Source organism: Myotis lucifugus, unplaced genomic scaffold (assembly GCF_000147115.1).
Source record: "Myotis lucifugus unplaced genomic scaffold, Myoluc2.0 scaffold_323, whole genome shotgun sequence".
NCBI classification, from domain to species: domain Eukaryota; kingdom Metazoa; phylum Chordata; class Mammalia; order Chiroptera; family Vespertilionidae; genus Myotis; species Myotis lucifugus.
In genome coordinates this window covers 316,165-343,043 of record NW_005871371.1, presented here as the reverse complement: position 1 = coordinate 343,043, position 26,879 = coordinate 316,165, and the positions used below count along the sequence as shown (strand labels likewise).

Sequence of the window (26,879 nt, the reverse complement as noted above, 5' to 3'; positions counted from 1 at the left end):
GATAAATGCCTACCTCAGGAATCAATATTACAATATATCCAAATATCAAATCATTATGTTTATACCTGAAACTAATATTATATGTCAATTATACCCCAATAAAATAAAAAAGAATACCTCTTGGGAGTAATATCCATGGTCATTCTTCTGGTGGCATTATTGAAATGTGTAGCCTTTACTGCTGCTGTTCCTGTGAGGATTGTTAGCGGTGGCACCTGTTCCCTTTTGATTTACTTTTGAATGTTCACAGTTGATAATTCCACATTAGGCCATGAGACTCTCCCCTCATCCCATTACCTGATATGAAGGAACTTCATAGTGGATTGAAGAAGTGACACAAAAAGTTTTGCTAATGGTGTCCTATATACATATATATAATATTTTATTTTAAAACATAATTGAGCATATACATTTCTTTAGCTTTTTCCAGGGAACATTGCACCTAAGTTTCGAAACACACAAAATAGATCCCCATTACTAAACAGTTTTCACTTTTGGGTTACAAAAGTCAAGATTTCACAATCACAAAGCATAAAGGTACATGGTTCTGAAATCATTTTCAGGCATATTCCTCTCATTCACTGCACGTAGGGTGTTTCTGGAAACCCAGACCTTATGATACATTCCTTACAAATGGTCTCCACTGTGGGCCTCCCTGGGTCTCCAGAAGAAACAAAGAAAATGGAGGCAAAACAGGAGGGAAGGAGTAACCTCAGGACGCCTCAAACAAACACAAATACTATGGAGGATTAGAAGAGTGGAGGACACAAGGTTCTCCTTCAAGTACATCACAGAAAACAATAACACGTACAGCCTCATTTGGTCACTGTCTACCTGGTCTCTGCATGAACAAAACTGCATCTAAGATGCAAAGGAAAAATTAAAGCTATTTACAGATAATGCCATGAATTGGAAAGTGCAGTGCTCCTCAGACTGGCACTCAGATATGGTGCTCACATAAGAGGCAAATCGGGCTGCTCATGTAGTGTCTTGAAAAATCCCCGTCACCAACACAAAACCAGTTTGCTCAGCTATGGTGTGCAGGCTGCAAAATTTCTCTGCAATTGTAAGTCCTCAAAAATCCAAGTTCCTGTTATATGCTTTTTACTTTTTTCTTAGATCTGGTAACTTTTTGGGTCAGCCGGGTTGTTCTTTGCATAGACAATGACTCTCACTGCTTTCTCCAAGTGTCCCAGAAGCACTAACTTACTGAAAATAGAAACTCATAAAAGCTTAATAGATTCACTCTGAAAAGAGTGGAACTGCTGGGTCATTTAAGGAATGGCAAGATCCTCAAACTGTGATGGAAAGAAAACCACTGACCACTTGTGGCCTTGTAAATTAAAGTTGACGGGCAGATGCGAAAGGAGGTGAGATCAAGAGGAGAATTAGAGTTTTAAAGATTTGGGAGATTTTTTTCTAAGTGTTTTCTTTCTAATCTTCCTGGTAAACCAGAAAACCCTCCCTGAATGGCCACGATCCTAGGCCAAATCTGGGTACCAGGACACTCATCCCTGCCTGCCAATATCTATCTACTGCGGTAGATCTCCCCAAAATAAATGAATACTTAGAAGAGTAAGAAGAGAGTGAGCACAGCTGACTTCACATAGTCCCATGGAGGTAAATTGCTAAGGATTAAAAAAATTAAGCACCCTAAATTTCCCAAAGCTGAATACTGTGGAAAAGAACTGAAATTCCCACTTTGAGGGAGGGCGGTGGGGGGCTTTGTCTTATTAGTAGTTGGCCTAGCCGATTTTCAGCTCTATCCAAGAGTAGCAGTTATGTAAACACAACCACTGCAGAACATCCCCTCCTCCTGACTGCTGGCACTGCTCTGATTTCAGGTGTTTAGATAACAAAGGTTTGGCTGTTGCCTGGGAAGATGCTGCAGTGTGGATGAAGTGTAAATTTGCTCTCTTTAAGGAAGAGAGTGTCAGATGTTTGAAAGAGCAGGGACCAGCCCAACAACAAGATTTAGAACAGGAAGAGCCTTTCATTAAAGGAAGTGGCCGCACACACCCCAAGACAACCATAAAGACTTGACTAGGAAAACAAGACTTCCTCTGAGGCTGTGAGGACAAGCAGATTTGGCTACAACTCAGATATGGAAGATTTCAGAACCACGTATACATACATTCTGCAGAATTTTGAGTGTTGCCTTTAGACCCTTCCAGGAATGCTCCAGGAGCCTACCTGTTATGTAGACACCGTTACTGCTCTAGGATGGGATGATGTAGGGTCTGGGTAAAAAATAAAGCTAAAACCGAGTAAGCTCAATGCACAGAGCGGTATTAGTACTGGGTAGATTTTTCCATGAGCATAACAAATAATTTTTCCACATTTGATTTATTCACCTCATTTGTAGTTTTCCTCCCATACTCCCAATAGAATCATGGCTTCAGCTTGCTACTGGGCTCTTTTTACCCAACGGGGCTTATGAAAAGAATTCCTAGTTACCCAACTAAAAGCAGAAGGACTAAATGTGCGAGACTAGGATACACTAAATAAGGGAGTTCCAGAGTTTTTCCCGAGACATGCCTCGGCAGTAAATGAATTGATGAATTAAGACATGTCATATCTACATGTCTGCATCGACACTCTGACTCTTGTGGCTCAATTAAAACTGGGAAGTTCAAGATAGGGAGTACATAAAAGCTCAGGAAAGGGAAAAGAAATGAAAGGCAATGGAAACATAGGAAAGAGGTGACTGCTTCCTAAAGCTGATAACTTGGAATCCTCCAAGGGAAACTCTCAAGATTCCAATTTATATGTGGGTTAGGGAGTCAAGGCAGGAACAGAAAATGGACCACACTGCTGTAGGATGCCTGCATGTTTTTCCATAGCATAATATTCTGCCAGAGAAGCAAACTGTCTACCATAAACTTTTCTCCACAGAGTGATTGGGGTAGCTAAGATTTATCGGAGGAGGAGGGATGAAGAGGACGCCTGATAAGGTTGTAGTCCAGTTCTTCCCAGACAACATTTTGGCAACCACCTGATGGATGAATTCCCACAGTACTTCACCCACCAGGCTGAGCACTGTTTCCACACTGTGGGATGAACATAGAATAGGAAGGCTCCAGGCCATTCCTAAAAAAAATCTATAAATCCAGGTATGCAGGCGATGAACTCTCCCGGAGGAAAGGTCCTGTCCTCTCCTGTGGGGGAGGGTTTCAAAAACATGAGAACTGGAATTGGCTCTCCAGCATTTTGGGGGACCACCACAATGACTCTTTCTTCATTGAATGTTTTAATTACAAGAAGTTGTCCAGATGGTGGTGATACCACAGGAGCTCTCCAGGAAGAAGGCTCAGTAATGGGATGTTGCTCTACAAGGTACCCATGCAGAGCAGCAGTCTAAGAGATAGAAGGGATTGCTAATTTTTCAGTTCCTCCAGGCAGTGAAGCACCTGGCAGATCTGATGTGTCCACTGCTTCTGTGGATGCTCCATGAGGAACACTCAGAGGGAACAGTAGTCTAAGTGGTTGGGTGGTTGGGACCTGATTCCATGGAGAAGGAGCATGTGAATGGCCAGTCAACCCAATTCAAATTCTGTTTCATCAAATTCAGTCTGAGTGGGTCTTGTCCAAAGATGGTGGGGAGAGGGCCTGCTGTTCCCTGACAGACTCTGATACTTACACATTGTTTGGAGTGGGCCTGGGAACCCTTGCAGCCCATGGAACCTGGATTTAAAGTGGAGGAAAGGTTCTGAAATGAGGTGTGGTGAACTGACTGACATTAAGGGACTTCCCACACAGCTCTATTAAACACTGCTTTATGTGTGTACTTGTGGCACAGCAAGGATGGGTTGGGATCTGGAAGCAATCATTCCAGAAATGAAAACCCAGATTCAGAAACCAACAGAAACCTCAAACAACACAAGGGAGACCCTTGAAGACAAAAGAGGAACTGCTGGCCCAAAGAAATACCCCAAATTTCGTGAAAACACTGATTTAGTAGGAAAAAAAATCAACCTAGAAACAAATTATTACACAACAAAGACAGCACTCTGTTAGCCAGGGCACTGCTCCAGAGGTCTGCCTGGGTGGTGTGGGTTACAGGATACAGTGACAGCCTGGGTTGGACTTGGACACACAAATTCCTCAGCAAGGAGTTGGAAAGTCCCAGGCCTGTTCTATGGAAACAATTAAGATTCAAGAAATTAAAAAAAAATTCCTACCTCACCCCATCATCATCATCATGAAAGAATAGAGAGAGACACACACATAGATAGCATTCCCTGAAATAAATCTCAGGCTTAGTAGAAGGTGGGCGCTCACACTTTCTGAGGCATGATCCCCAACGTTCCAACCCGTAGACAAATTGGCAGCTTGACAGACGAAGAGTCTTCTGCCAGTTACACCTGAAAATGGCTGCCCCAGCATTCCAGTTAAAATAAATATGATTATGTGCCCAAAATAGGCACTGGCCACTTAGGAGGCCTATTGAAGGAACCAAAAGAAACAACACTCAGTAGCAGCCTTTAGGTTTTGCTTTTGTTGAGTATCCAGACTTGTTAACTATAGCAGTAACTGAAACCTATTGATCCTCTTGAAACACAGCCAGAGGCCTTTGGGCAGCAAACTCTCCATCTGGGCTGGGAAGAGGTGGCACCATCTGGAACTCTGCTGGGGCACTTCCCAGTCCTGCCCTGCCAAGAGGCATCCCAGCTTTCTTCCTTCTGATCTTCCAATCCCCTGAGTTGTTTTCATGACAGTTTATTTCCATGTATTAAAGGAATGACATATACAGAAATGTCATCTCCTGAGCCCAGTCGGTCATTAGATATCCGCCATCCTCTGTCCTTCAGGACACCACGAGCACGCATCACCAGGTCCTGAGCTGCCAGTGTGTACCTGTGCAGGGAGGAGCAAGAGCGAGACCATCAGTGCAGCACCAGACAAAAGCTGGGGTCAGGCAAGGCTAGAAAGAAGGTATCACTATAGGTACATAAACAGTTTTTGGATACTCTTAAAGTCTCAAAAGACCTTTTTCCACATGTGGGATGCCTAATATAAATTACTAGAGGCCCAGTGCATGAAATTCGTACTGTGTGTGTGTGTGTGTGTGTGTGTGTGTGTGTGTGTTCCCTCAGCTGGGCCTGCAGCTTCTTATAGTCCGGGACCCCTCAGGGGATGTCAGCCTGCCGGATCGGGCCTAAGCCAGCAGTCAGACATCCCTCTCGCAGTCTGGGGCTCTCTCAGTCCAGGACCCCTCGCTCCTTACCGCCCACCTGCAGTGGAGGCGGGAGAGGCTCCTGCCACTGCCGCTGCGCTTGCCAGTCGTGAGTCCGGCTTCTGGCTGAGCGACGCTCCCCTTGTGGGAGTGCACTGACCACCAGGGGGCAGCTCCTGCATTGAGCACCTGCCCCCTGGTGGTCAGTGCGCATCATAGTGACTGGTTGTTCCGCCGTTCGATTTGCATATTAGGGTTTTATTATATAGGATTTTTTAGATGGTAGTTGGACAAGACACTAGGTACATTAAATAACCAAAATTAATCTGTTATTCAGTCCTCTTTTGAGGTTTATGATGATGATAAAGACAGAGTCAAAGTTTGGTGCACGGACTTGCTCAGGCTCAGGGTTTTCCATGGCAAACAGTGTCTAGCTAAAAAAGTACACGGGAAAAATAAGACCTTTTACTTTCAGTTATGCTTATTTTTAGGACCATGCTCCTTTTAGGACAAAGGATAGTCATTTTCCATTTATGGTGGTGGTAAAATTTGCTTTTTAAAAGTGAGTTGATTTAAAGAAAAATATTAATGATACACATGTAGCATAGAAATAGTAAAAATGGGAAGGTTTTATTGGTAAATGACTGGTAAATCCTGATCTGCGTGAGCTGTTCCACCCACCCTTATCTATGCTACACTCTCCTCTTGACCAATGTAAGTACAGTGAGGTATGCTCCAAAAACTTGACAATAAGATTGTTCACTGAGATTTAAACTCTAAACTTAAGAAAAAAGAATAAATGGCCCGGCTGGCATGACTCAGGAGGTATGGTTCAATTCCCGGTCAGGGCATATGCCCAGTTTGCAGGCTTGATCCCCAGTGTGGGAAGTGTGGGAGGTAGCCAATCAATGATTCTCTCATCATTGATGTTTCTTTCCCCCTTTTCCCCCCTCCCCCTCCCCCCTTTCTCTCTGAAGTCAATAAAAACATATTTAAGAAAAAGAAAAAAGAATAACTAATATAAGCTGATGGAAAGTATTAACACGCAGTGAAAGACAAATGTGGGAGGTGATTTGGGTGGGTGTGGGCATAGGTAAGCCTCGAGGCAAAAAACCTGAGACAAAACATTGGCAGATGCCTAAAGAAATACTGATTAGGGCAGAGTGTCTTTGCTGGCAGATTTCAAAGAAATTTAGTTTCATCAGTAGGACCGTATTTATTGTGGATGGATTACTCTCTTAGCCTATGACATTAAACATGATTCACCTTTATTCTGATTTCATGTTCACCAATAACCTGTTTATGATCCGCCTCCCTGTACAGGCCTGCCTACAGGGAAAGACTAAGCTAATCACTTAGAGTTTTAGAATATCAGTCAGTTATATTTTTCCATATAAATGTCAACTGGCATTTTGGTTTGCAGATCAATCTTGTAAGTTTGGTTGAGGTGAGCTGAGTTCTGATAATGAATCTGTTCTTTGTATGTTGATTAAACTAGTTTCTGAACCTGAAAAGCTAAAAGCTAGTCTCTGGCAAATCACCAAGATAATAAATGCCATCCTATAAGGAAGGCCTCTTAGAAGCCAGCCCCTGGACCTTTAATAAGAGACATGCTGATATTACCAGTGGCCTTTCCCTCCTTGGAATGTCTTTGCCTTGCTTTCAGAATTGTGAGTTAAGGAATTAGAAAACCAGAAACTCTCCATTTCTTCTGTTAAAACCCTTTATGAATTCATCAATTCTCATGTTAAAAGAGATCTGCATCTAGCCTCACGGTTTCATTGTTTAAGACCAAGGTCTGTAGGGAAAGATCTCAATATTGTTAAGATTCCAGGTTGTAGAGTCTATAAAACTCAAGTTTACTTATACAGCACAGGTAGCAGACAGAAGGTGACAAAGCAGAGGCTATTTTAGTTCACACACAACAAATGCTTTTTCTTCTGGAGGATGGGTGTTAAGTGGGAAGGAGAGATACTCCTTTTTCTATTAGTATTGAGAGAATTATCGGCTTAGAGGCAGAAATCTCTGTCCCACCTGAGGGCTAGGTAGCCCTCTCTTCCGGTTCTTCTGTTGAGATCAGGAAATAAACAGTCCTCCAAAGAGGTCTTTGGCTAGAGACAAATAAATGTCCCTAAATTTACATACTAAAGCTCATATATTATATTAAGTAGAGTTTCTCAGATGCTCTTGGTTACTCTTGGTTTTGTATTAAATCGTACATCTGAGATTTAACCACATACGGAAAGGCTACTATAAATATAAGGGTGATGTTTATTATCCTGGTGATTAGCCTTTCAAATTCAGAAACTTGGCTAAATTAATATACTGAGTAGATTCATCTGTCAGGGTTGAGCACACCTTAATCCAGCTTATGAGCAGACTAGACATAGAAAATTATGGCAAATTATGGGAAAAGATCACTGACAGTAAAAGAAAGATAGTCAAAGATATATAAAAAAAATAAAAGAATTCAAGATAGCTCCTGTGGCTAGTGTAGAGGCAAATAGTCCTACAGGCCTCAACAGGTCCTGTATTCAAGGGACAATGACTGAGGTCAAGGTTAAACAATGTCCAACTGGTTTTATTTAAGTCATGAAAGAGTATCACTCATAGTTAAAGGCAATAGACCACCGTGATATTGCTAGTGACTTTGGGTATTGTAAAAATGGTCAAAATTAGCTTTGGTATTTTATTTTTTTATTTTTTTAAATCCTTAACCTGAGGAATGAGAATATTTTTTCCATTGATTTTTTTAGAGTAGAAGGGAGGGAGTAGGGAGGGAGAGAGAAACATCCATGTGAAAGAGACACATTGACTGGTTGCCTCCCATACATGCTCTGACTGGGGCCAGGCTTGAACCTGCAACCCTCTGCATGCCAATGCTCTAATCACTGTGCAACGCTGGCCAGGGTTAGCTTTGGTATTTTATTATTATTATTTTTAGCTTTGGTATTTTAAAATGCAGCATTAGGTAACCTCAAAAAGATGGTTACATAGGAAATTCATTTCTCTGAAGGCTCTAGATAATTAAAAGTTTTATTGTTTTTTTTAAATGTTTTTATTCATTTGAGAGAGAAAGGGAAAGGGGGAGATAGAAACATCAATGATGAGAGAGAATCATTGATCAGATGTCTCCTGCGCCCCCCACCGGGGATTGAACCTGAAACCTGGCCACGTGCCCTGACCTGGAATTGAACTGTGACCTCCTGGTTCATGGGTTTACTCTCAACCACACTGGCCGGGCTAAAGTTTTATTCTTAAAAGTGGTTGTTGCCTATTCCAAGATAATTTCCCTTGAGCCTGCATTTCTCTTACCATCCATTGTCTTCCCTTCAGTGTTAAACTTATTGAGAGAAATCCATTCCTGCTTCCTTGATTTCTTCACATTTTTTGCCTTAATCTCTTACCAGTAGGTACAATACTCAATTAGTCTGTTCTCTTAAAGCCTGACCTAAAGGCTTCTTCTCAGTACTCATTCTGCTCTCACCCTTTCTCCATACAGATACTGCTGATCATCTTCTTTATCTTTGAAGTCGCCTATCCTTTCTTCCTGAATTCTCCTCTTTGGAGCTGCCATGTCACCACACACTTTAAGTTCTCTTCCTGTGTCTGGACTTCCGTGACACATGGCACAAGTTCTCTCCAATGCTTCTTCCTAATTTCTTTTGCAACCCCCTATTAAGACTTAGGAAGAAGTCAATAAATGTTAACTTCTTTTCACTTCCAAGGTGGGTCTTGCCCCTCTATCATCCTTAACTAATGGTATCCTCAGTTTCTTAGGCAAGAAACCATAGTCATTTTCAATGCTACCTCTCACCCTGATGTTTTCCTTTCTTTTTAAATCCTCACCCGAGAATATATTTTTCATTGATTCTAGAGACAGATGAAGGGAGAGTGAGAGAAAGAACATCAATTTGAGAGAAAAATATCAAATGGTTGCCTCTAGTATGCACCCCCACCAGGGATTGAACCCGCAACTTGGGTATGTGCCCTGACTGGGAATCAAACCTGTGACCCTTTGGTGCACTGGACAATGCTCTAACCAACTGAGCCACGCTGGGTAGGACTCACCCTGATATTTTCAATGATAAATCCATAAGGCAGAGTAGGGCTTTTAAACTTGTTATTATTTTAAGTGTATTTTATTAGTGGTACATGGTTAAATAAAATAAAGATAACCTTATAGTGATTAAGATATAAGTTAAATCTGTTTTGCCATCACTCATAAACACAGATAGGTTAATAGACAGACACACTTATTTTGTACTTTCTATTTCTTATGTTTTCTTTTCCTTCATTCCTGTTTCTGTTGGATTGATAGCTTTAATACCTTTTTCTTCCCTCTACTGGTTTAGAAGTGTTAGTTTATTATTTTTATTCTTTTAGCAGTTATGCTTAAATTTTTCATATATGAGTTAATCAATATTTATGTTCCCCTCTTGAAAATAAAGGATCTTAGAATGACCTCTTTCATCTTCCATGTTACTACCTACTATTTTAATTTCAACTTGTTTTTCAAGACTACTAGCCACTATCATCATTTATAACTTATATAAAGAAACCAACATACTAACTTCTTTGCCGTTTAAAGTTCATTCCTTCCTTCTGGATTTGATTTTCTTCTGTTGAAAGAAAATTTTTGCTAAAAATGTACTTCAGGGGTTTGTGAGGAATAAACTCACCCAATCTTTGGATCACAAAGTTCTTTATTTTTGCCTTTAATATTGAATGATAGCTTTATTGGATATAGAACATTAGATTGGCCATTATTTCCCATCAGCAGTTTGGAAATAATATTCCGTTTACTTCTGACTTCTTTTGTTGAGGAGAAGTCTGTTTTGTGTAATTTCTTTATAAGATGTCTTTTCTCACTGGTTGCGTTTAAATTGTTTTTGTTTTGTTGTTGATGGTAATAAATTCCATTAAGACTGGGGTGGGGAATATCCAGCCAGCAGGCTGTGTAAGGCCCAAGAAATCATTTGGTCTGGCCCTGACAAGGCATTATGGTGAGTTAATTAAATGTTTGACCAAATATAGCAGGCTCATTTTTAAGATGATACTTTTGTGTGGCCCACAAATGATGTTATAAATATCCAAATGGCCCTTGGCAGAAAAAAGTTTCCCACCCCTGCACCAAGACGTAGTTTGGCTAACAATGAGGATTCTTTTTTCTTTATTTATCCTGGTTGGAAATTAGTTTTACTTCTTCAAACTGAGAAGATAGTTGATTCTGGAAAATTCTCAGCTGTGAATTTTGGAATTGGAATATTTCCTCCCTTCCATTTTTTATATTTTTTCCATACACTTCTATTAGATCTTCTCTTTTCTAATTTCAGCTTCTTTTCTGTTTTCTTTTTTAGCTGCCTGTAATATCTTTCAGTTCACCTATTCCTACTTTAGCAGTTTACTATTCAATCCATTTAGTGAGTTACTTTATTACAATGACATCTTTTTCATCATTGTGAATTTATATTTTATTCTTTTCCAAAGCCACCTCTTTTTACCTTCCAATTCTATTGTACATGTTTAAAGTTTCTCTCAACCTGTTCTATTAGGTTTTGGGGGAGTGCTGGAGGGATGGCTCCATTATATCTCACTAGAGGCCCCATGCACAAAGTTTGTGCAAGGGGCTTGGCCCTTGCAGCCATGGCAGCTTGCCTCAGCCCTTGCAGCCCCGGCTTCATCTGGAAGGTTGTGCCCTCTCACAGTCTGGGACCCCTCGGGAGATAACGACCTGCTGGCTTAGGCCTGCTCCCGGGTGGCAGAGGGCACGTCCAATCCCTAGGTGCAGCCCCTGGTCAGGCTCAGAGCAGGGCCGATTGGGGGGTTGGGGCATCGCCCCCTGTCACACTCAAGGCAGGGTCGATGGGGAGGTTGCGGCGCCACCCCCTGTCACGCACAGAGCAGGGCCGATCAGGGGGTTGGGGCGCCGCCACTGTCACACTCGGGGCAGGGCCGATGGAGAGGTTATGGCTCTACCCTGTCACACACAGAGCAGGGCCCGTGGGGGGGGTGGGGGTTGGGGCGCCGCACCCTGTCACACACAGAGCAGGGCCGATCAGGGGTTTGGCGTGCTGCACCCTGTCAAACACAGAGCTGCAGGGCAATCAGGGGATTGGGGAGCTCCCCCCTATCAGGCACAGGGCAGGGCTGATCAGGGGGTTGGGGCGCTGCACCCTGTCACACACAGAGCCGCAGGGCCATCAGGGGATTGGGGAGCTCCCCCCTATCAGGCACAGAGCAGGGCTGATCAGGGGGTTGGGGCGCCTTCCCCTGTCAGGAACAGAGCAGGGCGGATAGGGAGGCTGTGGCCCCGCCCCCTGTCACACACAGAGCCGCAGGGCGATCAGGGGGTTTGGGCGCTGCCCCCTGTCACGCTGATCCCGGTGCCGGGAGGCCTCGCGGCTCTGATCCTGGTGCCGGGAGGCATATTACCCTTTTACTATATAGAATAGAGGCCTGGTGCATGGGTGGGGGCCGGCTGGTTTGCCCTGAAGGGTGTCCTGGATCAGGGTGGGGGTCCCCACTGGGGTGCCTGGCCAGTCTGGGTGAGGGGCTGAGGGCTGTTTTCCGGAAGCGGGTGACTGAAGCTCCCAACCGCTCCTTGTTTTCTTTCTTTCTTTTTTTTTTTTATTCTGGGCCAGCTTTAGCTCTGAGGCCTCGCTGCTGAAAACATCGATACAATGTTGCGGTCCGGCTGGCTTTCAGTCCGGCTGGTTTCTGGGGTTTTGTTTAGCTTCTTATTTGCAACATAGTACATAGTTGCTTAGAGTTGCAGCTGAGAGGCCGGCAAGTTAGGCGGGGAACGTTGGAGTCCGCAGTCACTGAAGCAAGCAAGCCTCCCTGCTCACTTCAGTGCATGGCTGCCGGCTGCCATCTTGGCTGACAGTTAATTTGCATAAGGATATGCTGATTAGCCAATGGGAAGGGTAGTGGTTGTACGCTAATTACCATGTTTCTCTTTTATTAGTGTAGATTCCTTCTCATGGTGAATTTGAAGGTAAGATATAAGCTTCTCTTAAGCAGGGGGTTAAACACTGTAAACACTATGTGCCCTGGGCTATTTGAAAATTTGCCTTTACGTACTTGGGGACACCCTGGGTTCTTCCAGCCCTAGAGCAGGTGTTGTTAATTTCTTGGCTTAGGATCTCTATACCACTGGAGTGGTGTGAAGTTTCTCTTCACACTTTTACTACCCAGCCATTTCTCTCTCCTTTTAAAAACTCACTTCCATCAGCTTCTAGTGATCACCCAGGACCCATGTGCTTCAAGGAAGGCCAGCCCCAACATTGAGTGGGAAGTTTAGGGAGAATCCCTAGGTCCTCTTCTTCCAACACTGTTGCCAGGAGCTCAGACTCTCCCACAACACTGCTCTTTGCCAGGCTTTTCTAATGAGCAGTCTGCTTAGGTAACTGAAGAGAAAGATTAGACGCTACATTCAATAACTTAACAGTGCAACTGAACTCTAGGCCCAGTTTCCTGACGGTTCCTTCTCGCTACAGGAGGCCCTGTATCGAAATGAAGTCAGAAACAGCTTTCAGGTAAACTGAGGCCACTAGCAGGGAGCTTTCCTCATAAACTGATTAACTCAACAAAACCCCAGGAACCTAACTCTTGGGAGGTGCTTTGCCCTGGCACCAGTACTCAGCCAAGCTGGGGCCATTTGAGAGCTCACTGGCACCCATATTCCAGGGCCAACTTCCTCCATGCATGAAACCGTTAGCAAAGCTGCTTTATATCAAGGTACAGGAAGAAACAACTTCTCGTGGAGGGAAAGAACTGTTTCTCCTCTCTCCCATTTTGTTCTCAAGTTTCTATCTGACAAGGGCTGCCTGGTTTGCTGACAATGAAAGAAGATGCTTAATGTGGCAGTAAAATAGGAGGGCTCCACAGGTTTGTTACAGAGGCTGAACACAAGGGTGTACACGTGCCACAGACCGAGGGGTGTAAGGAGCGGTGGGAGAAAATTTGAGTCAAAACATATAGGAGAGTAGCAAAGAATACAGTACAGCTGAAGGCAGTGAACAGGAAGTGGGATCTGGGATCCAGCAGCTGGGACTCTGAGGCAGGCTGAGGAGCCTGGCGATTCTGGAAGCTGGCTGAGGAGTGTAGGTCCACTACTGAAAGCCTTGTTCAGAATCCTGGATAGACGGCATTAGAGAAATGCTGGAGTCATTTGAAGTACTCTCTCTCCTAATGAAGAGTCTCGCTGGGAGATGATTTTGTATTCTGAGAACACTTTTTGCTTCTCTGGCTGAAGCTTCCAATACTGATCAGCAAAGCTCTGCTGAAAGAAATGGCTGCCGGGGAGGGCTCTGACTTGGCACACTTCACAGGGCTTGGCTCTGAGAGGGAGAGAGCAGAGAAAGGCCAGCAGGGAACGCAAACAGGGGAGAGGGGCTGAAGAACTATGGGGAGGCCAGAAGTCCTTTCACAACCAGTGCCTCTAATGTCAGGGTGGAGGAGACTGATAAATCCTCAATTGTCTCTGCTGTCCTTGCTGTTTCTGTGGCTGTTCTCAGTTCTTTCACCTCCTCTGCGGAGCACACAAAGGGCCCAGGGGTGGACGTGGTTGCCTAGGGTCCAATCCTGGCTTTACCACTGCCCAGATGGGTGGCTCTGGAAAAATTCCTCAGCCTCTTGGAGCCCCCTTTTCTTTCTTATAAATCAGGTATAATGGTAGTGCAGACCTCAAAGGTTCCTGCCAGGAATAAAGGAAGTCCTTCTCATAAAGCACTCGGCATAGTGCCTGGCACCTGGTCAGGGGTCAGTGAAGGTGAGCTGTCATTTTACTCATTAGACATAAAATGTGTCTCTCCTCTCCCAAGAGTTTTGCCTTAAGTCATCCGCCTCTTGTAGAATCTTGTTTCCCACCAGCTCCATCTGAATCAGCACTGGGGTGTCAAAAATAGGTCCATTGCAGGCCTCAGGCTGCAAACATGCCTGAAAGTCTCAATAGTTCTAGTTGGGTGGGAACTTCTATTTGCCATTTGGATGGTACAGACAGGGTCTTACAAGAGTGGCAGGAACTGGGGGATTAATGGGTCCCAAATATTTGCATATAAAAGGCAGCCTCCATCTGCTGATGCCCTGCAGTAATAGAGTGTGATGGGAAAAGGAGGAGGAATCCTCTTTGCATTCTGAGCAGGCCTCTTAGATTTAAGAGGTAGAAAAGCTCTCCCAGGCTTTGGAACATTGGCAGGGATCTATGGTGACTGGATGGGTGGGGGTGGGAGGTGACTTGGAGAGGGCTCTTTGTTGTGCTCAGACCCTGGCAACTCATCAGGGAGGAGGCATGTCTTCGGCTCAGGGCTGGGAGCTGAGCCACACATGTCCCTCGCCCTGCCCAGAAGCTGCTCATGCCCAAGGTGCGGGGACTCCACTCTGGAAATATACTGAGACACGGGAATCATGACAGCTGCTGTCTGCAACACTGTCATTGTGTCCTGCAAGGGTTTGTGTGCCAGCAGATACAAGCTCACAGACTGGGGAGAGCTCCCCACCCACACAGGAGACGGTAAGACTGCCAGCCAGGCACTGCCCACCTTTCTGCCCCTGGCACCAGCACCCCGGTTTCTTAGGTTGTGCATGTTTATTTTAGTTGGAATCCCAAACATTTCAATGTGAGTGTTCATAATAGACCATTTCCTTCTCAATCCTTCCTGGCAAACCCTTTAAAATGCCCCAATGCTCCAACCAAGTGGCCACACAGCCCTGCTCTAACGCCACATAAACAGCACCGAGGAAAGGCGGGCCTGGGGGACTGAGGGCCGTTAGGTACAAGCTACAGAGATGAGATTTCCACAGACAGGTTTTGGGAAGTGAGGGACTGAGCAGCAAAGCCTTGCAAAGTTTCGCTTGGGCATTTTGAATGTGACTCCATGCCACATTTTCATGCTTGGTTACCTGCTCTTTGGCCCTCGTTCCTCTGGATGTTGCCCATGCCCTTTCCTTTTAGTAATAGTAATCATTTATTCCTTTCTGACAAAATATCAAGCATCTTCTTTGAGTGTTTACATCCTTGCCCCCATTTTGAATATTGTTTCCAGGAGACTCACCCCCAAACCTCTAGCCTCAAATTGGGGGAGAGCCAATCCCAGGTGTGTTGCCTCAGGATCTTCAGATCTCAAAAAAAAATTTTTACTGGAATTATAGAGCCCTACAGGCCGTGCAGCCCACCCTCTGTGACTCCAGCAACCCCTCTAAAATGTTAGCTTGCATATTTCCTCTGAACAGTTCATTTCATGACCCCACATTCACAGAACTGCCAGCCCTGCTACACTGCAGGGCAAACTCCAATAAAAAGGAAAGAGAGAAAGAAATCCCTTGCCACACTCAACATGCTGGCTTGCCCACAGAGCCTCCTTTTAATTTTCTAGTTCCTCTGTCAAGACAGTTCAGAATAGCAAGAGGACTTACTACACTGGGGTTAAGATCTCACAGCTAATTTTTACCCATCTCTGCTGAGAGGATGGTGCCAGGGTCAGAACTTCACAAACTCATCTTTATGCTAATCATCTCTTCCCTCACAACTCACTCTGGAGAGTGAGACGCTATTTTAAATTTCTTGTTGGAATTGATGTCATGAGAGGAAGACTATTCTGGCAGTTTGTTGAGAATGTCTGGAAAGAGGAAAAATAAAAATAAAAAGCAAAGGGGTAAAAAAACCCACCCTACACATAATATTAAAAAAAAAAGGCCAAAAATCGCACCTGTCACAGGGCAGAGGCTAAATTTCTAGACAAAACTAGGTGACCCTGGCAAAACTTAGTCAAACAGGCCCATTCAAAACCTCAAATAAAGAAACATTTTGTTGTTCTTCATACTTGCTTTGTTGTCTTTCCTCTCTCTCAGGCTGCCCACCATAGGCTGACCTCATTTGGTCAGCCTCCTCAGGCTCGCACCCAGGGACCCTCCACTCCCCAACTCCCAGGATTAAACAGGCAACCTGTGGTCCTGGTACCTTTGGGGAGAATTGAATCCTCCTGGCTGAGGAAGGGCTCATGGAGCCTCTGGAATTATAGTGGGTCTTTCTTCATCACAAAAATGATGATTTAGCCTAAAACTTATTAGGATGACTGACTTCCACTCGTATTTCTTTCTTTCTTTTTTTAGAGCAAAGGTGGAGATTTATTGAAGAACAAGTGCAGACTCCCACTTGGGGAGGGGGAAAGGGTCCCCCCACTCGTATTTCTATTGTGCATGACAGCATCAGAACAGTTCCTGTTGGGAGGGCACCAGCAGGCCACCTTTTGTGTGGCTTTTGAGCCTGAGCTCTCTGTGGACACACTGAGCCAGGGCTTGAGAGTGGCGCCCTCCTTCCAAATTACACACAGGTACGTGCAAATGTGTCACCAGGGAAGAGAACATCATTTTATACAATTCCTAAGTCTGACTTTCCAATACGGCTTAAATTCCTAAGGAGCACACACGGGAAGGGAAATAATCCCCGTCTCATGTTTTTGCCATCTGACTGTACCGGGTGTTTTCTGATTAGTAATGGCACACCTCAGCCATGACTGACTGTCGGGTTCCTTGACTGGGTCATGTTCTCCCCTCCAATTCCACCTCACCCCTGCATTTCCTGGCTTATCCGTATTTATTCCTCAGGTTTGGACATCCCTTGCTCTAGGTTAGGCTCCTCCCTTGAATCACCCATATTGTAACTTCCTTGTACTTCTGTAACTCTCTCTGGAATTTAAACTCCAAGAGGGCAGGGACCAGGTCTGTTTTCTTCAAAATCTTCCCCAGGGTCCAGCAGGCCTTGGCTCATAAAACAGGCCCTTAATATTTCCCAAATGAATGAATCTGAATCACAGTCTTTTGGCAAAGAGAACAGCTTTGCCCCGAAGTTCTGTCTTAAGACCTCAAAAACCAACCAGAATTTTTCTGGCCTCCAGCCTGATAATCTATGTTACCAATAAAGCTATGCTCATTTTGTAGCTTTTCCTGTCAACTCTTTCATCTGTCTGACACAGGGTTCTTTCTCAGGCATTGGTTGGCAATCTGCTCTGAAAGGCAAACTGAAGAACTTTTTTGTCTCTGCCCTGTTTGTTCCATGGAGATCACTGTAAGCCCTGCTGCGGCATTTCTCATGAACCCAGGAGCTTGCTCTGACGTGGCATGCACCTGCCCACAGGTTCCCACTCCCTGGAGGGCACATTTGTTGCCATGGAGAGAAACAGGCTGGTGAGCAAGACCAGGCCAGCTTGGAAAGATTAAAAAAAAAAAGTGTTGGGTGCCTTTTCACTCATACCTGTCAGCTGGCTTTGCAAAGCTTTATAAAAATAATCACAGTAGCGAAAATCAACCTAAGAATGTTGCTAATAAGCAGGATATAAAACACAGATTAAAACTAAAACCTCAACAGGAGAAAAAACATTCAAATTTAAATAAATAATCTTGAATTGCAGCACCATCAATTCCTGTGCACCTGAGCAAAGGATTATGCCAAACAATTCGAGGGAGACAGGATAGCTTCACTTTTTTCCTGAAAGAATTTTGTGGTTGTTGTTGTTGTGAAATATAAGAAACATACAAAAATAGCCACAAGCGGAATAACAACAACACACCCACTGGTGCTCACTGTATAGCAGGCACTTCACTTTATATACACGTGTGAGAAGTGCGATGGGCACCCCCGCGTTACAGAGGCGGGGTCCCAGGCACTGGAGGATTCAGAAACTTCCCTAAGTTTACATGTATCAAAGGAACAGAACCAGGATTTGAGCTCAGGCAGTCTGACTACAGATTCCACACTATTAACCACTGGACTTCACTGCCTCTCACAGTCACAAATGAATGTATATTACATATATGCATTTTAACATGAACGGCCAGGCACCAGTCATCTAGCTAAAGGAACAGAGCACTACCAGTGAGTATCTTAAAGACTCACTGTGTGCCCCTCCTCAAGCATACCCCACGCTCTGTGCCACCTCTCCTCCCAAGGCAACCTTTATCCTGAATTTTGGGTTAATTCTCTTACTCTTTGTTATAGTTTTAATATCTACAGCTCTCAGTGATACACTGCTAGTTTTCTACTTCATGTAAATAGAATCACAACATGTGTACTCTTCTGTGACTTGCCTATTCAACTCAACATTATGTTTTTGAGATTTTCCCTGTTAATGAGCACAAATTTGGGTCATTTCCCTCTGTGAGCTGTATTTTGTTCTTTGTTTATCCATCCTATGATTGGACATGTACAATCATTTATTTTTGTAATAGAAACAATTCTGTGGATGTCTTTTTACATAACTCAAATTTTAGCAGCACCAGAATCACCAGGATGGTTTGGTAAAACACTGGTCCTACCATTGGAGTTTTATTTAGTAGATTTGGGGAGGGGCCTGAGAATTTGCATTTCTAACAAGTTTTCAGATGATGCTGATGCCATGTGGCCCAAAGACCCCACTTTCAGATCCACTACTCTTGGGTAGAGACCTAGGTGTAGGACAGGGTATGTGTAGGCTCTGCTTTACCAGATATGTCAGTATGTCTTCAGAATCTTTCTATAAATTTGCAAACCCATCTGCAATCCTTCCACATTTTTAATTTATACTATTCAATTTAAGATGTTTTTTTCATTATTGGCCATTTTCTGTGTGATGACTGGTTCTTGCTCATTTTTCTATTGGATTTTTTAAAAATATTTTCTTTTTTGATCTAGGAGAATTCATTATATTTTATGGATATCAATCCCTCTTTAGTTATACAAGTTGCAAAAATCTTCTCCCAGTTCATGGCTTGTCATTTTATTCTCTTTACTAGAGGTCAGATGCACAAAATTCGTGACCTGGGAGGGGGCGTTTCCTCAGCCCGGCCTGCATCCTCTCGCAGTCCGGGGCTATCACAGTTCAGGACCCCTCACTCTTTACTGCCCGCTTGCTTGCTGCTCCTTACTGCTCAGTTTGCTGCTCCTTAGTGCTGCTGCGGAGGCAGGAGAGGCTCCCACCACATCCGCTGTGCTTGCCAGTCATGAGCCCAGCTTCTGGCTGAGCGGCACTCCCCCTGTGGGAGTGCACTGACCACCAGGGGGCATCTCCGACATTAAGCATCTGCCCCCTGGTGGTCAGTGCGTGTCATAGCGACTGGTCGTTCCGCCGTTCAGTCGATTTGCATATTAGGGTTTTATTATATAGGATGTTGTTTTTTGAAGAACCAAAGTTGGTAAGTTTAATGTAGTCAAGGTTATCAGTCTTTAATTGTTTGTACTTTCTGTGTTCTAAGAAATCCTTCTCTATTCTGAGATTATAGTTTCCTATATGCTATTTTCTAAAAGTTATATTTATTTTTGCCTTTCACATGTAAGTCTTAATTTGCCTAGACTTGATTTTAGTGTATGATGTGAGAGAAGGATGAAATTTTATATTTTTTCTACACTGTCTTAATTGTTCTGATTTTGTATTAATATCTAAAAGGGTATGACTCACATAGAAATGTCACAAACATTCTTGGCATTTTTCCCCCACGTATGTCTAAAGTCAGCTTATGCAGTTCCATGAAAACTCCATTGGAATTTTGGTTATAAACTGTACTGATTCTAGATCAATTTAGGGAGAATTAATATCTTTATAATGTTCCCATTGATGAATAGGTATATGCTCATAATATCCTCTTATATTTAATTGCTGCTGCATCTGGATCATTTTTTTAAAATTCCTAATATTGTTTATTTGTCAGTGCCCCCACCTCTTTATTCTTGATTAGTCTTATGGAAAATTTTATCTACTTTTAAAAATTTGCTTCTTTGTGTGTTTTTTTTTGGTGGTAAACTATACAAAACATAAAATTTACCACTTTAGCCATCTTTTAGTGTACAGTTTTGTGGCATTAAGTGCATTCACATTGTTGTGCAGCACAATCACCCCATCCATCTCCAGAAATTTTTCAACTTCCCAAATGGAAACTCTGTGTCCATTAAACAACAACTTCCCATCTCTAACCCCACCCCCCAACCCTTGTCAACCACCATTTCACTTTCTGTCTTTATGAATTTGACTACTCTAGGCACCTCAATTAAATGGAATTACAGTGGGGCCTTGACTTACGAGTTTAATTCGTTCCGTGACGGAGCTCGTAACTCAAATTACTAGTATGTCAAATCAATTTTCACCATTACAATGAATTGAAATGCCATTAATCTGTTCCGGACACCCAAAAAACGAAGTTTTGCAAAATAACTGCAAGCACAAATTCGAGCACAACACTGATGCTTCAACTAAGAGCTAATCGCTTAAAGTGAACGAGTGAGACACGTGATGCTGGGCTGATGTTGTGGCGTTCACTGTGACGTTCGCTGCGCCAACTAGCGGTGGGGTATCTGAAGCTGGCTCGTAACCCGAATTTTAGCTCGCAACTCAAAGCAAAAAATCGGCCAAGAGATGGCTCGTATCTCGAAAAACTCGTTAATTGGGACACTTGTAAGTCAAGGCCCCACTGTATACAATATTTGTCCTTCTGTGACTTACCATGTCTTCAAGGTTCATCAGTTTTATAGTATGTGTGGGAATTTCTTTTCTTTTTAAGGTTAATATTCCATTGCATGTATATACTATATATTTTTATTCATTCATTTATCTATGGATACTTAGGCTGCTTCAACCTTTTTGCTTCTGTGGATAATGCTACTATGAACATGGGTGTACAAATATCTCTTTGAGTTCCTCTTTCACTTCATTTGGGTATATATCCAGAGGTAGAATTGCTGGGTCATACGGTAATTATGTTTAATTTTTTAAGGAAGTACCATATACTTTCCCACAGCCGTACTATTTTACATTCTCAGCAGCAATGCGAAAGGGTTCCAATTTTTCCACATCCTCACCAACACTTATTTTGTGTCTGTATGTTTTTAAAATTGCCATTCGAATGAGTGTGAGGTGGTATCCCATTGTGGTTTTGATTTGTATTTCCCTAATATATTAGCTGTTTCAAATTTTGGCTTTGTCATTTATTTTCATTGTATATTTGTTCTCTATTTTGTTATATTTAATTTTTCCTTTCATTACTTCTCCTGGGTTTATTGTGTCGTTTTAATTTCCTACATAGAATGCTGTTGTTGAAATAAGGACCACAGACCTAAACTTTTAAATTAGGACAGCTGTTTACTGACAGCCTGTACACGGGAAAAGAACACAATCCACAATTACATAGCTCCACTCCTTTGGCTCCTTAGAACCTTTAGTTACAAGAATTCTTTTCTACATGTTTACATTGATAATATGAGCAGAACTAGCCCAGTAATACAAGTCAGCCTCAAGGTCTGATTCTGAGAAATAGCATTCTCTATGGTTAAGGTTCTCTTTTTCTTTTTCTGTGGTCTGGAATATAAAACTTATGGGGAGAAGTTCCTTGTGATACAGGGCACAGCTTTGTAAAAATTTACCCAATGACATGGAGGGGATATAGTCACTTCTGGCAGGTCAGGGGTGAGTGGAGTCTTCATCTATGTATAGCTCATCAAATTAGAAAAGGCTCAAAATTCAGCCTTTAAAGTTTTGATATGTAGCATTCTTCTTATTGTTCATGCCCAAGTAATTTCTAATTTTTATTGTTTTTTTGGTTAGTTTTTTACTTAAAAGTAAAAACTTTTAGAAGTTTGGTTTTTAATTCCATGTAGATTATCTCTCCCTTGACTAGTTTGAAAGTTACACTTTCTATTTCTCTTAGTAGTTTTCTTAGCTATTTAACCAGCAATTTTCAACCCTTTTCATCTTGTGGCACACATGAACTAATTGCTAAAATTCTGCAGCACACCAAAAATATATTTTATTTTTTCGTCAGTCTGACAAAAAAAAAGGCATAATATTGATTCATTCACACTGGATGGCTATTGTTGTGTTGGCTAAGTTCATTGTTGTATTGACAATCTAAGGGAAAAGAGGTCAGTGCCCCTGACTTAACAGCCAGGTATTGAATGTTTTAAAAATTCTTGTGGCATATCTGATGAAAATTGCTTATTTAAACACATTTACTTAGAGTCTATTGTTAAACACTTTGACCTCTTCTCAAATAGAACCTCAGCATATTTTACTGATTACTATTCCCTTACCCCCCATATGCTATTTTTATTCAGAATTTTAATCCTCTCATTTTCAATACCACACATCACATTCTTATTATTGTTTTATATATTTAATGTATGTTTAAGTATACCTACATATTTACTACTATCTTAGTAATCCATCTTACTTCTCAGACCTTCCATCTGGGATCATTTCCTCTTATCTGAATACATCCTTCAGAATTTTCTTCAGAGGAGGTTGGCTGGCAGTAAAATTTTTGTTTTGCCCCAAAATGTCTTTATTGCATCCTCTTTATTGATATTTTTACTACACACGAAAATTCTAAAAATTGAGCTATTTTCTTATCCAACTGAAGATATAATTTTACTATCTTTTGGCTCCTATTGTTTTTGAAAACTCAGCTGTCAGTCTAAATCAGTGATGGTGAACCTATGACACGCATGTCAGAGGTGACACATGAACTCATTTTTTTGGTTGATTTTTCTTTGTTAAATGGCATTTAAATATATAAAATAAATATCAAAAATATGTCTTTGTTTTACTATGGTTGCAAATATCAAAAAATTTCTATATGTGACACGGCACCAGAGTTAAGTTAGGGTTTTTCAAAATGCTGACACGCCGAGCTCAAAAGGTTCGCCATCACTGGTCTAAATGCTATTCCTATGTATCTGTTTTATCTTTCTAGCTGCTTTTATATCTTTTTGTTTGTTTAAAGTTTTTCAGTTTCATTATAAAATGCCCATTATAATTTTATTTTCATTTCTTCTCCTTTGTTGGTCTTTCTGGATCTTAAGGTTAGTATTACTTAACAATTCTAGAACATTTTTTTTCTTCCCATCTGCTATAGAATTTCCTTTTGGAATTCTAATGACAGTATCTTAGGTTATCCTCCTAGTTTCTTAATCTCATTTCACATTTTCCTTCTCTTTGTCTCTCTGAGCCATATTCTGGATTATTTAGCTCTATTTCCCAGTTCAGTAGTATTCTCTTCAACTGTCTCTAATCTCTTTAATCCAGTGATTTTAGTTCCTATTTTTATATTTTTCGTCTCCAGAAGTTTCACTTCCTTATTTTTAAAGTCTCTGCAGATATTTTATAGTCTTTTATTCTTGTTCATATTTTCAATGCTTTTAAAAACCTTTCTGAAACATGTAAAAATATTTATATTTTTTATTGATATTTCCAATAATGAAGTATTTACAGGCCCAACTCTGCTGTCTGTTGCTTCTGCTGGCTTTACTCATGGAGATTTGCATCCTTGTGTTCTAAGTGAAAACTGTTTCTTCAGAGGAGATTTCTGTTCATATCTGAGAGTCACCTAGGGCTGTTTAGGGTAGTTACACTGCCATTATGCCATAGAGTATCTACTTTAATTTTCTCCTTTCTCAATGTTTCTTGAAAGAAACAGTTCCCCAGTGGATGAAAATATACTTTGGAGAATATGAACTAAGATATTGAAATATCTTACAAATCAAATTCTTCACCATTTGTACCTGGGTTCTACTTAGGATTTTTATTTGGCTGTGAATGTACCTCTAATAGGAAGTATAGTCCCTTCTGCAGTTTGGTTACTAAACCATCCCTATTAGCTCTGCTATAAATTACGAATGTTGAAAATGCTTGATTATTATTAATTTCAGTCACATTATAAAACACTGCTTAATAAATAACCCTATAATCATAGAAATGCACAAACCTGTGAGGGTCATCAGGATCACAGTTAGGAAGAAACTGAGTGATTGCTTCTGCCACTTCTTCATTTGATAAAACATCCCACAGTCCATCTGTTGCCAGGATCAGCACATCATCTGCTCCATGCTCATATTTGGAGAGATCGTAGATTCTTACCTGAAACGAACGGGAACACTTTGGCTTAAGAGGTTGTAAGCACATCATTCCCCCTAACGAACTGACTTCTGATCTCCAGTCCCTTTTCCTGCCCAGCCCAGTGGTTTGCAGGTATGAATTGTGAGGTACTCATTGTGCAGCAAGCTTGTGGGCAGGGTAGCTTCCTTTGGAGACTTGTACAGATATATGGGGCCTAACGGGTGGGCTTAATAGTTTGACAAAGAAGAAATGAACTGCCTGGCAGGTGTGGCTCAGTGGTTGAGCTTCCACCTATGAACCAGGAGGTCATGGTTTGATTCCCAGTTGGTCTACCCAGGTTGCATGCTCAATCCCCCGTAGGGAGTGTGCAGGAGGCAGCTGATCAAGGATTCTCTCTCATAGTTGATGTCTCTATCTCTCCCTCCCTATCCCTTCCTCTCTGAAATCAATGAACTGAAAATGTAATGTCTGAGATGTTGCTGGAACACTGACTTACAATAGATACTACGCTAGCCAGAGGCTTGCTTCCTTCTTTTCTTTGCATGTCCATTCTACAAACATCAAGGGCCTGCTCTGGGTCAGGTGCTCTGTCTAAAGATGAAGAGCAGATTTCCCTGCTTCTGAGTTCTCAGTCTGGGGGTGAGATAAGGCCAGACTAGGATCCTTAGTAGCTGCTCTGTATGTATTGGCCCAGGACAAAGGAAGCACTTTATTCAATGCACTTATTAACCACCTTTTGGCTTACCTGTTTGTTGTGCAGGGGACGCATCTCATGTAAGCATGGAGCTCTGAGGCTACACTGAGGTTTGAGGGGCCTCAATCTAGCCCAAGTTACAACAGACACATGCTCACATGCTAAGTCTGAATCTCCTAAGCGTGTCTTGGCAAATTTTAAGCCTTTCCTCATCTCTAGTGCCTGGAATGACTTGGGTATTTCAACATCCACCTAAAATCTCAGAAAAGAACAGAGTAATCTCGGCAAAACCATTAAGAATAAAAATCAAGCCTTATTTAGGTTAGGCCACAACTCTATATTCACCCTGCTTTGGCGGGGTGGGGTGAGGAAGAGTTTGGGATTTCATTGTTCCCTCCTAATTTGGCAGAACCAGCAACTGCCTACACTACCTCATAAGCTGAGACAAAGGCAGGTCAATTTCACCAATCTTCCAGCTCCTTCAACCCCCTCATTGCTCTCTTCTATTTTCTAAAAACAAGCCTGAGTGAAAGCGGTGGGTGAGGGGAGGGAAGAGAGAGGGCGGAGGAGGCAGTGTGAGCAGCTGCTCCCAGGCCCCATCACAATCATTACATCATCTCAGGTCTAGAGAGAATACACATTCTAAGAGGTCTACAAGCTGCTCAAATCCATGTCTTTGAAAGCCAAGCTTATGTTTTAGGACAGTTTTCCCAGGCCAGTGGCACCCTGCCACAGGACCGGTCCTGTGGACTAACAGCCTACACCCAGCAGCAGAAAACAGCTAAGTGCACCACACCTACCCACGGAGCCCTTGGAGAGTGAGCAGAATTGAAAAGCAGCCTCCAGGACCCAGGCTGCTGTGGCCTGTGACGTAGATGGTAACAATTAGCTAATGGCCCAGTGTGCAGACCACACTCTGGAAGAGCACTCAGGGGTATACAGTACCCCTTTTAACACTTTCTCAAAAGGCATGTTCACTTAAGGATGTTTACATTCCGGAGAAGGCAGGGTGCCTTATGAGGCCAAATTAAAGAAAATAAGAGGGAGGATCTTTAGTCTACAGACCAGAAAGACCCAAATGCCAGAATTCTATCCTTAGGCCACAGAATTCATGTGGTCCAACTTTCACTCTACAGAAGCAACCAAATCCCCTTAGCGTTGCTTTCTGTGGTTCCCGGGTGTCTTAGAGCAGTGCTTCTCAAATGCATAGAAATCAGCAGGGGATCTTGCTAAAATGCAGATTCTAACTCTGTTCTGGGGTGAGTTGAGAGGCTATATTTCTAATTTGTTCTCTCATGCTCCGAGACTGCAGGTCCTTGGACCGCACTTTGAGTACCAGGCTGTAGGGAAATCAAGGGCTTAGTAGCCTCCATGGTGCTTACATAGTTATCCCCTGGGGTGGGCTCAAGAGAAGATAGCTAGCAAAGGTCACTCTTGGGCTCCCAACTTCAAGTCCTGGCTCACTGTGTATGCACCAACTTTAAGAGAGACTGCTAGCTTCCTACTGAGGAATTTCTACAATGAATTTCTGTGATAATTCGAGCTCCAAAGGATAGAAAATGTTAACTAAAGGGAAATGGGTAGATATATGTATGTTAGGTGACCCAATCTTATGCTGATAGCTAAATAGCAGATTCTATCTACCTTCCAGGTCCTTCTAAAAGAGAGGTTTCTAGGTCTGAATACCATTATAATTCCATTCAATTTCAGGACCCGCCCTATGTGTAGGATGTCAAAATCTCAAGTACTTTCTGTTGGCCCCCAAAATGTGGAGATCTGAGTTATTCAAGCTGAAGCTCTCCTGCCCACTACTCAACTGGAAATCTGGTGAACAGAATGGATGTGGGTTGATAAATAGAAATATGTTAGAAAACACTCCTTTTCAATTCTGTCAATAAATTGAATCCTCCCTTAATTCCACTATTCACATTTCCACACACAGCTCTCTAATGCAGTTTCATTAGCCAACATGAAAATCCCTTTCAATACCATTCTCCAACTAATTTTTATGTAAATAATAAAAAGCTGGTCTCAACCGTATTCCCTGAGGCACTTCCCTAATTAACATCCTTTTAGGTTTCTTTTTACTGCTACCCTTTGTTTCCTGCCCTTTAGACAATTTCCAAAGGACTTTGCCAACTTTCCACTT

The 26,879-nt window shown here is 42.5% G+C and overlaps 1 protein-coding gene across 1 annotated transcript in view; it reads right to left on the bottom strand.

Moving 5' to 3' along the window:
- Positions 1-1,038: 1,038 nt before the first annotated feature.
- The window catches only part of PPM1H (protein phosphatase, Mg2+/Mn2+ dependent 1H), a 238,083-nt gene continuing 212,242 nt past the window's right edge, over positions 1,039-26,879 (bottom strand). The window contains exons 9-10 of the mRNA XM_023764234.1: positions 23,906-24,057; positions 1,039-4,857 (exon numbers count right to left, since the gene is read on the bottom strand). Coding sequence (XP_023620002.1) covers positions 4,710-4,857; positions 23,906-24,057 — 300 coding nt within the window. The 3' untranslated portion in view covers positions 1,039-4,709. The remainder of the gene's footprint in view (positions 4,858-23,905; positions 24,058-26,879) is intronic.